Source organism: Oncorhynchus kisutch, unplaced genomic scaffold (genome assembly GCF_002021735.2).
Source record: "Oncorhynchus kisutch isolate 150728-3 unplaced genomic scaffold, Okis_V2 Okis06b-Okis10b_hom, whole genome shotgun sequence".
NCBI classification, from domain to species: Eukaryota; Metazoa; Chordata; class Actinopteri; order Salmoniformes; family Salmonidae; genus Oncorhynchus; species Oncorhynchus kisutch.
This window is the reverse complement of record NW_022261983.1, coordinates 1,817,181-1,828,542: the sequence shown is the minus strand read 5'-3', so window position 1 is coordinate 1,828,542 and position 11,362 is coordinate 1,817,181. Positions and strand designations below refer to the sequence as shown.

The window sequence follows — 11,362 nt, the reverse complement described above, 5'->3', positions numbered from 1 at the left end:
CGGTCCAAGAATTGAACCCTGTGGCACCCCCATAGAGACTGCCAGAGGTCCGGACAGCAGACCCTCCGATTTGACACACTGAACTCTATCAGAGAATTAGTTGGTGAACCAGGCGAGGCAATCATTTAGACGAACAAAGGCTGTCGAGTCTGCCGATGAGGATATGGTGATTGACAGAGTCGAAAGCCTTGGCCCAGATCACATGAATACGGGCTGCACCGTAATGTTTCTTAGCATGGCGGTTAAGATATCGTTTAGGACCTTGAGCGTGGCTCCGAGGTGCACACCCATGACCAGCTCATGAAACCGGATTGCATAGCAGACGAAGGTATGGTGAGATTCGAATGGTCCGGTAACTGTTTGTTGATCTTGGCTTTCCTGAAGACCTAGAAGGCAAGGGTAGTGATAGTATAGGTCTGTAGCAGTTGGGGGTCAAGAGTGTCCCCCCCTTGAAGAGGGGGATGACCGCAGCTGCTTTCCAATCTTGGGAATCTCAGACGACACGAAAAGAGGTTTGAACAGGCTAGTAATAGGGGGTGGCAACAATTTCGGCAGATAATTTTAGAAAGAAAGGGTCCAGATTGTCTAGCCCGGCTGATTTGTAGGGGTCCAGATTTTGCAGCTCTTTCAGAACATCAGCTGAATGGATTTGGGAGAAGGAGAAATGGGGAAGGCTTGGGCGAGTTGCTGTTGGGGGTGCAGTGCTGTTGTCCGGGGTAGGAGTAGCCAGGTGGAAAGCATGGCCAGCCGTAGAAAATGCTTATTGAAATTCTCAATTATGGTGGATTTATCAGTGGTGACAGTGTTTCCTATCTTCAGTGCAGTGGGCAGCTGGGAGGAGGTGTTCTTATTCTCCATGGACTTTACAGTGTCCCAGAACTTTTTTGAGTTAGTGTTGCAGGAAGCAAATTTCTGCTTGAAAAAGCTAGCCTTGGCTTTTCTAACTGCCTGTGTATAATGATTTCTAGCTTCCCTGAACAGCTGCATATCACGGGGGCTGTTCGATGCTAATGCAGAACGCCATAGAATGTTTTTGTGTTGGTTAAGGGCAGTCAGGTCTGGGGAGAGAACCAAGGGCTATATCTATCTGCCTGTTCTAACTTTCTTAAATGGGGGCATGTTTTATTTAAGATGGTTAGGAAGGCATTTTGTAAACAACAATACTCCCGGCGATCTCTCCGTGCGGACTGAGATTCAATTATCCTTCCAGGATACCCCCAGGTCGATTAGAAAGGCCTGCTCGCAGAAGTGTTTCAGGGAGCGTTTTACAGTGATGAGTGGCGGTCGTTTGACCGCTGACCCATTACGGATGCAGGCAATGAGGCAGTGATCGCTGAGATCTTGGTTGAAGACAGCAGATGTATTTAGAGGGGAAGTTGGTTAGGATGATATCTATGAGGGTGCCCGTGTTTAAGGTTTGGGGAGGTACCTGGTAGGTTCATTGATAATTTGTGTGATTGAGGGCATCAAGTTTAGATTGTAGGATGGCTGGGGTGTTAAGCATGTTCAGTGCTGCAGGAAAGACCTAGTTAAGCTGCAGCTGGGCCAGAACAGAGCAGCATGTCTTGCTCTTCATTGTAATCAGAGGGTTGATATAAATACTATGCATGCCAGTCTCTTGGCTGAGAGTAGAGGAGAGACTGACTGCATCACAAAAAAATGTGTTGAAAATCACAAATTGTTAGCATTGTCAACTTACACACAGCTCTGACACACACACTTACCCCACTAGACATGCCACCAGGGGTCTTTTCACAGTCCCAAAATCCAGAACAAATTCAAGAAAGCGTACAGTATAATATAGAGCCATTATTGCATGGAACTCCGTTCCATCTCAAACAGATAAAGCAACACCTCACGTCACAACACTTCCCCCTATATGACCTAGATAGTGTGTGTGTGTGTGTTGATATGTTGGCTACGTGTGCCTTCATTTCAGTTGATGTAGTTCTGTCCTTGAGCTGTTCTTGTCTATTAATATGATGTATTATGTCATGTTTCGTTTGGACCCCAGGAACAGAGGCTGCTGCTATCGCAACAGCTAATGGGGATCCTAATAAAATACCAAAAAGACCAAAAGCAGACTATTCAGCGAGAGCGTGCGTAATTCTACATGCTGAACCGCTTTCAATCTCTGGGAAAAGATCCACATGGGGCAGCAGGCGTGAGGGTCAGAGAATGTGGTGTTTGAGGCCTGTGCAACCGGAGGTTGGCAAGGAGAGGCCATGTATCCATGGACTATTTCTTCACTCCACTGTCATTGGTCAACAAATTGTTTACAAAGAAAACAAGTCTTGGTCCCGGTACCATGAACAAAGTGAGGCGGGAGCTCCCTCCCTCTGCGCAAAATAAGGCACCTGCACAGCCGTGACAACTGTCCTGAAGAATGACAAGACAACGGGACACAATCAAGAGAAAACAGGATACTATTATGTACTACAACCAAAAAATGTTGTGTTAAGCATGTGAAAGTTACAAAAATGTTGTCATTTGCCTCCCGGTGGCGCAGTGGTCTAAGGCAGTGCTAGCTGTGCCACCAGAGACTCCAGGTTCGAGCCCAGGCTCTGCCGCAGACGCACAATTGGCCCAGCATCGTCTGGGTTAAGGAGGGTTTGGCCGGCAGGGATATCCTTGTCTCATCGCGCACTAGCGACTCCTGTGGCGGGCCGAGCGCAGTGCACGCTGACCAGGTCGCTAGGTGTACGGTGTTTCCTCCGACACATTGGTGCGGTTGGCTTCCGGGTTGGATGTGCGTTGTGTCAAGAAGCAGTGCGGCTAGGTTGGGTTTTGTTTCGGAGGACGCATTAGCTCATTAGCTTAAAGGGGGGTCCATGGACGCCCAGCAGACCTAGTGTTAAAAGCTTCCATACTCTCGACCTTCGCCTCTCCCGAGTCCGTACAGGAGTTGCAGCGATGAGACAAGACAGTAACTACTACTAATTGGATCCCACGAAATTGGGGAGGAAAAGGGGGTAAAAATAAGTATTTTGACCGTGCTTCTTGGTGGTTGGGGTAAAAATATATTTTTTTATTGCTATTATAAAAATAAGCTGTTACTCTGATCCAAAGCATATGCTTTCTCTTTCATAGTTGTAACAAAGGTACTCCACAAATAAATTGATTGACCACTTGAATTTCGGTGTTTTGTTTTACATATACCTACAGTAACATAAACTAATGAAAATGCTATTGTGTTATTTGAAATCAAATACAACTCATATTGTAATGTTAGCCAAGGCCTTCATAAACTCAACCACAGTATTATTTTTGCTATAGCATATATGAAATATAAGAATTCCACTGTTAGAATGTTGCAGTCAGAATGACTGCTCATTAGCTTAAAGGGGGGTCCATGGACGCCCAGCAGACCTAGTGTTAAAAGCTTCCATCTGATAAGCACTCTGTTATGTCCTACATACCAATAACAGGACACATCTGGTATACTGGAGCATGACTGATTCTCCATATGTATACTACCCCACCTCTGTACCCTGTTCTTCTCTACTGGGAGTGCCATGGAGGGGTGGGAGACTATGAAAAGGAGGACAGAGGGTGGAAATGGAGGAGAAGAGGGAGGATGTCATTAACTTGTGGCGGTGCTATGTCCCTAGCCCACCCATCCCATCACCCACCTTATCCTGGGCTCTCTCTCTCTTCCCATCTCCCCTGGCGGTGCTATGTCCCTAGCCCACCCATCCCATCACCCACCTTATCCTGGGCTCTCTCTCTCTTCCCTTCTCCCCTGGCAGTGCTATGTCCCTAGCCCACCCATCCCATCACCCACCTTATCCTGGGCTCTCTCTCTCTTCCCTTCTCCCCTGGCGGTGCTATGTCCGTAGCCCACTCATCCCATCCCATCACACCCACCTTATCCTGGGCTCTCTCTCGCTTCCCTTCTCCCCTGGCAGTGCTATGTCCCTAACCCACCCATCCCATCACCCACCTTATCCTGGGCTCTCTCTCTCTCTTCCTTTCTCCCCTGGCGGTGCTATGTCCCTAGCCCACCCATCCCATCACCCCACCTTATCCTGGGCTCTCTCTCGCTTCCCTTCTCCCCTGGCAGTGCTATGTCCCTAACCCACCCATCCCATCACCCACCTTATCCTGGGCTCTCTCTCGCTTCCCTTCTCCCCTGGCAGTGCTATGTCCCAACCCCGACCCCCCTCACCCACCTTCTCCTGGGCCAGTTGTCTCTCGGCCTTGTGGCTCGTCTCCAGCTCCAGGCAGATGTGGTCCATCTCGGCTCTCAGCCTGCCCAGGGAGGCCTCCTGGTCCTGGGCCGCGCGCTGCCTCTCCTCCTCCCTGAGCACCCCCAGCTCCAGCAGCTGCTGCTTCCTCTGGCTGTGGGCCTGCTGCAGCTCATCCCTCAGAGAGGACACCTGCTCCTCCAGGTTAGAGATGACCTGGGGTCAGGGAGATACACAGGTACACTCACGTCAGGAAAGAGGTAGCACACTAAGACACTACTGTTTGGAGACACTAATAAGTTATGTCCTGCCATGGTATTGTCAGAACAACTGCAGCACTAAGTGTCACACTGAGCTTGTTCGTCTCCTAGCGACTGTTAGTCAGATCCATGGTACAGAGTTTAAAAAGTTACTTTTTAGTGCCCACAACCGTAACAATTCATGTGCAGCACACACACTCATGTACGCACATATACACACACTCATGTACGCACATATACACACACACACTCATGTACGCACATATACACACACACACACACTCATGTATGCACATATACACACACACACACTCATGCACGCACATATACACACACACACACAAGTGGGTATGACACCCAATCTCAAGGTCAGTCAATGACACCGGTCTCAGGGTCAGTCAATGACACCGGTCTCAAGGTCAGTCAATGACACCGGTCACAGGGTCAGTCAATGACACCGGTCTCAGGGTCAGTCAATGACACCGGTCACAGGGTCAGTCAATGACACCGGTCTCAGGGTCAGTCAATGACACCGGTCTCAGGGTCAGTCATTGACACCGGTCTCAAGGTCAGTCAATGACACCGGTCTCAGGGTCAGTCATTGACACCGGTCTCAGGGTCAGTCATTGACACCGGTCTCAGGGTCAGTCATTGACACCGGTCTCAGGGTCAGTCATTGACACCGGTCTCAGGGTCAGTCATTGACACCGGTCTCAGGGTCAGTCATTGACACCGGTCTCAGGGTCAGTCAATGACACCGGTCTCAGGGTCAGTCAATGACACCGGTCTCAGGGTCAGTCAATGACACCGGTCTGAGGGTCAGTTAATGACACCGGTCTCAGAGTCAGTCAATGACACCGGTCTCAGGGTCAGTCAATGACACTGGTCTCAGGGTCAGTCAATGACACCGGTCTCATCTGGCCTACTCTTTCAACATTAAAAGCTCGGATCAGAAGTAAAACAGTGAGGGAGTGTTCCAGGATGACGTGGAATGGAACAGCGAGGCCGGGGGAATCCCAGTTTGGGCTGGGAATACAGAGGAGAGGAGCAACAACAAGCACAGGGAATGCCAGAGTGTCTGCCCGCTCAGCCAGCTCGGCAGGAAGGGAAAACACACACCCGTCCCTCTGATCTGAGTCACACAGGCCAGGCAGGGCCTACATCAAAGAGGAGGCATTCCACTAAGCTCAGCGGTCTGATTTAATGACAGAAATTAGCCTAAATCAAAGGTCACTCAGTCAGGAGGAAAATGGGCACCGCTGCCATGTCTCATTTCAGGAAATACAGAGAAGAGACTAGTCAGAGAACTAGAGCAGGAGTGTGTGTGTGTGTGTGTAAATCAAGCCGGCCTCAGGGAAACGTTTAGGGCTGTAGTTGACAGGGACCTCCATTTGGAAGTCAATCTGTGGTTTGTGTGTGTGTTTAATGGGGATTGTGTGTTCTACCGAGTGTGCACGCCTGCAGATGTGTGTGTGTGTGTGTACAAGCCTGTGTGTGCATGCTTTCATGTGTGTGTGTGTGCGTGTATGTCTGCCCGCAGATGTGTGTGCTGGCTTATGTAGGGGCTGTAGTGCAGAGATGGACTGACCCCTCTCCTGACCCCTCTTCCTTTGAACTGATCTACAGCTTTGACTTTGCCCCAGCACAGCTCTTTGATTCAGATTGCTGCCAGAGAGAGCAGCATTACAGCCACATTACATTACAGGAATGCTAATGACCAAGCCAACCGTATTTAAACAGACATTAACTAACAAGCAGCTAGGCAGCTTCTGGACTGGCATGGAATTATAGACCTGTAGTATGTATGTGAATAGAGCTAGAAATTATGGAGGAATGTGAGAGATTGAGAGAGGGGGAGGCAAAGAGAGAGAGAGAGAGAGAGAGAGAGAGAGAGAGAGAGAGAGAGAGAGAGAGAGAGGGAGAGAGAGAGGGAGAGAGAGCGGGGGGAGGTAGGGAGAGATTGAGAGAAGGGGGTGACAGAGAAAGAAAGAGAGAAGGGGGAGGCAGAGAGATAGATAGAGATATATAGATATAGAGGAAGAAAGAGAGATAGAGACAGTGAGATAGATATAGAGAGAGAGAGAGAAGGGGGAGGCAGAGAGAGATATAGATATAGAGGAAGAGAGATAGATATAGAGAGAGATATAGATATAGAGGAAGAGAGATAGATATAGAGAGAGAGAGATATAGAGGAAGAGAGATAGATATAGAGAGAGATAGAGATATAGAGGAAGAGAGAGATAGAGACAGTGAGATAGATGTAGAGAGATAGAGAGAAGGGGGAGGCAGAGAGAAGAGCGAGAGAGAGAAGGGGGAGAGAGAGAGAGATAGATATAGAGGAAGAGAGATAGATATAGAGAGAGATAGAGATATAGCGGAAGAGAGAGAGATAGAGACAGTGAGATAGATGTAGAGCGAGAGAGAGAAGGGGGAGAGAGAGAGGGCAGACAGAGAGAAGGGAGAGGCAGAGAGAGACAATGGGGGCAGAGCGAGAGAGAGAGAAGGGGGAGGCAGAGAGAGAGAGAGAGGGGGAGGCATAGAGAGAGAGAAGGGGGAGGCATAGAGAGAGAGAGAGAGAGAGAGAGAGAAGGGGGAGGCAGAGAGAGAGAGAGAGAGGGTTGTATAGTGTGTCTATAGACAATGAGAGGGGAAATCTGAGGACTGTATGATGATGTTGCTTCGTCTATTTTTAGACTTCAATTTTACCCATTAATTCTCTAGGAATATAATGCATTGTGCGTAGTTTAAGAGCCGTACCCCATAAGAAACCAATATATACGCTTGTTTAACTCCAATGTATGTAAACAATGTAAATGTAAACAAACACTTTATTGCCTCAAAACATGGTTAAAATTATACATTTGATATCATGGATGGTCAATCCTTGCATCCATAGCTCTGTCTATGTACATTTCTCCAGGTCATCACTTAGGATTTTAGTGCCACAGGAGCGTGGAGGAAACTTTGTTATTGTTTCAATTAAGGATTCTAGTTTTAAACTGTTTGTAGCATCATGTGAATAGGAAAGAAAAATACATATATATCAAAAAAACACATTGTTGCAAAAAAATAACTTATTGACCTCTCTCCACAGACACCCTGTACGGTCCCTTCCCCTCTCTCTCCACAGACACCCTGTACTGTCCCTTCCCCTCTCTCTCCACAGACACCCTGTACTGTCCCTCCCCCTCTCTCTCCACAGACACCCTCTACTGGTCCTTCCCCTCTCTCTCTCCACAGACACCCTCTACTGGTCCTTCCCCTCTCTCTCTCCACAGACACCCTCTACTGGTCCTTCCCCTCTCTCTCTCCACAGACACCACCTACTGTCCCTTCCCCTCTCTCTCTCCACAGACACCCTCTACTGGTCCTTTCCCTCTCTCTCTCCACAGACACCATCTACTGTCCCTTCCCCTCTCTCTCCACAGACACCCTCTACTGGTCCTTCCCCTCTCTCTCCACAGACACCCTCTACTGGTCCTTCCCCCCTCTCTCTCCACAGACACCCTCTACTGGTCCTTCCCCTCTCTCTCTCCACAGACACCCTGTACTGTCCCTTCCCCTCTCTCTCCACAGACACCCTGTACTGTCCCTTCCCCTCTCTCTCCACAGACACCCTGTACTGTCCCTTCCCCTCTCTCTCCACAGACACCCTGTACTGTCCCTTCCCCTCTCTCTCCACAGACACCCTGTACTGTCCCTTCCCCTCTCTCTCCACAGACACCCTCTACTGTCCCTTCCCCTCTCTCTCCACAGACACATTATACTGTCCCTTCCCCTCTCTCTCCACAGACACCCTGTACACTGTCCCTTCCCCTCTCTCTCCACAGACACATTATACTGTCCCTTCCCCTCTCTCTCCACAGACACCCTCTACTGTCCCTTCCCCTCTCTCTCCACAGACACCCTGTACTGTCCCTTCCCCTCTCTCTCCACAGACACCCTCTACTGTCCCTTCCCCTCTCTCTCCACAGACACCCTGTACTGTCCCTTCCCCTCTCTCTCTCCACAGACACCCTCTACTGTCCCTTCCCCTCTCTCTCCACAGACACCATCTACTGTCCCTTTCCCTCTCTCTCCACAGACACATTATACTGTCCCTTCCCCTCTCTCTTCACAGACACCCTGTACTGTCCCTTCCCCTCTCTCTCCACAGACACCCTCTACTGTCCCTTCCCCTCTCTCTCCACAGACACATTATACTGTCCCTTCCCCTCTCTCTCCACAGACACCATCTACTGTCCCTTCCCCTCTCTCTCCACAGACACCCTGTACTGCCCCTTCCCCTCTCTCTCCACAGACACCCTCTACTGTCCCTTCCCCTCTCTCTCCACAGACACCCTCTACTGCCCTTCCCCTCTCTCTCCACAGACACCCTCTACTGTCCCTTCCCCTCTCTCTCCACAGACACCCTCTACTGTCCCTTCCCCTCTCTCTCCACAGACACCCTCTACTGCCCCTTCCCCTCTCTCTCCACAGACACCCTCTACTGCCCCTTCCCCTCTCTCTCCACAGACACCCTCTACTGCCCCTTCCCCTCTCTCTCCACAGACACCCTCTACTGTCCCTTCCCCTCTCTCTCCACAGACACCCTCTACTGTCCCTTCCCCTCTCTCTCCACAGACACATTATACTGTCCCTTCTCCCCTCTCTCTCCACAGACACCCTGTACTGTCCCTTCTCCTCTCTCTCCACAGACACCCTCTACTGTCCCTTCCCCTCTCTCTCCACAGATACCCTGTACTGTCCCTTCCCCTCTCTCTCCACAGACACCCTCTGCTGTCTCCACAGACACATTCTACTGTCCCTTCTCCCCTCTCTCTCCACAGACACATTCTACTGGTCCTTCCCCTCTCTCTCCACAGACACCCTCTACAGTCCCTTCCCTTCTCTCTCCACAGACACCGTCTACTGTCCCTTCCCCTCTCTCTCCACAGACACCATCTACTGTCCCTTCCCCTCTCTCTCCACAGACACTCTCTACTGTTCCTTCCCCTCTCTCTTCACAGACACCATCTACTGTCCCTTCCCCTCTCTCTCCACAGACACTCTCTACTGTCCCTTCCCCTCTCTCTCTCCACAGACACCCTCTACTGTCCCTTCCCCTCTCTCTCCACAGACACCATCTACTGTCCCTTCCCCCCTCTCTCCACATACACCCTCTACTGTCCCTTCCCCTCTCTCTCTCCACAGACACCCGGGCATCCCAGGACAGTGAGGTTCTCTCTCGTTATGGCTTCAGTCACATGGCAATTAGAGCAGAAAGCGTCTGAAGTCTTTTTTTTGTGTGGAAAATCTCACAGAGACATCAAAGGCTGCATCACCACAACACCCAGATGCCATGGCTGTGTCACACACCCTCACACACAGAGACAGACAACACAGAAAAATAGGAGGATACGCACAAACTCACACACAAACACACACATACAGAGAGAGACAGAGACAGCCATAAACAGTGCCAGGCATGATGGTCCACATGACTTCAAGGGCAGGCAGCTATTAGAACAGGTCCCTGAACAGCCTTTAATGTAGAATTCCCTCTTCAACTCATCTGGCTGATCCCTCTTCCCTACAACTTTAATATGTCTGGGAAATAACATATGGGCTAACGACATATAGGCTAACGACATATCGGCTAACAACATATAGGCTAACAACATATAGGCTAATAACATATAGGCTAACAACATGTAAGCTAACAACATAAAGGCTAACAACATAAAGGCTAACAACATATAGGCTAACAACATATAGGCTAACAACATATAGGCTAACAACATAAAGGCTAACAACATAAAGGCTAACAACATATAGGCTAACAACATATAGGCTAACAACATATAGGCTAACAACATATAGGCTAACAACATATAGGCTACTGAAACAAAAGTTGGAAATAAAAGGACTGCCTAGTATTGTTGCAGCAGGTGCATAATTGCATTCTGAACTGAAGGGTGTCAATTTAGTCCAACAGTCCTACTCTTCATGACAGCTTCCTCTCACCATGCTGACATAGAATGTGTGATTAAATACATGTTGAATAGTATGAATGTTAAGTCGTTTGTTGTATGAGGTTATACTAAATCACCTGAAGCGGCAAGAATAGATTTGAGAGGTGAGGAAATTGAAAAAAATTGAAATTAAATAGATAAAATCCAATATTCAAATATATGAATGGATAGGGGATAGAGAGAACAAAAGAAAGAGCCAATCTGGAGTGGAGACAACATCTGTCTGAGCTTGGACTGAACATCAATAGGGAGAAAGGGGGAGGGAGACAGGGAAAATAAGGGACAGCTGCAGTTGGAAACAAGCTCATTTGTGGCATGTGACAAGTGGACGAGATTTAAAAACAATAGCTACCCCTACTCCAAATTCCCACCCACTCTCAGAAAATCATTTCTAATAGCAAAGCTTCTAAGAAATCAAAATGTGGAGCTGAATGTAATCTGCAATCTAATGACTTAGGTACTACAACACACAACGAACGTCAGCCATTGATCTCTCTGTGTCCGCATGAGACATGTGAAAGTGAAACTTCAAGCAGTCCTACCTCAATCACAAAAAGATGTGATCTAATCAACATGCAAACATCACAAACATAACTCTAACCAACCCATGATGACTCAACAACAGACAGAGCCCAATGGCTATAGGATGTCTGGGAGGAAGGGAAGACAGGCCTGGCCTGACAAACCATCTATAGGGACTGATCAATCGTTCAATTACAAGGCAGAGAGACACAGACCCCCCCCCCCCCCCCCCCCCCCCCCAAGACACAGCGTTCTTGTCCAGCTGCCTGTTGTGCCGTCTTCTCTCTCATCAGACACCCTTCCTCAGCTCAGACTCACCCTGTCATCAGGCCCTTCATTTCTCCCTGTCTTGTTAATCACTTACTGGGAGAAAAAGTTA

The 11,362-nt window shown here is 48.9% G+C and overlaps 1 protein-coding gene across 1 annotated transcript in view; it reads right to left on the bottom strand.

The window, feature by feature from the left end:
• cep112 (centrosomal protein 112) overlaps positions 1 to 11,362 on the bottom strand; it is a 221,621-nt gene that overhangs the window by 75,175 nt on the left and 135,084 nt on the right. The window contains exon 21 of the mRNA XM_031814326.1: positions 4,173 to 4,403. Within this exon, the coding sequence (XP_031670186.1) occupies positions 4,173 to 4,403 (231 nt within the window). The remainder of the gene's footprint in view (positions 1 to 4,172; positions 4,404 to 11,362) is intronic.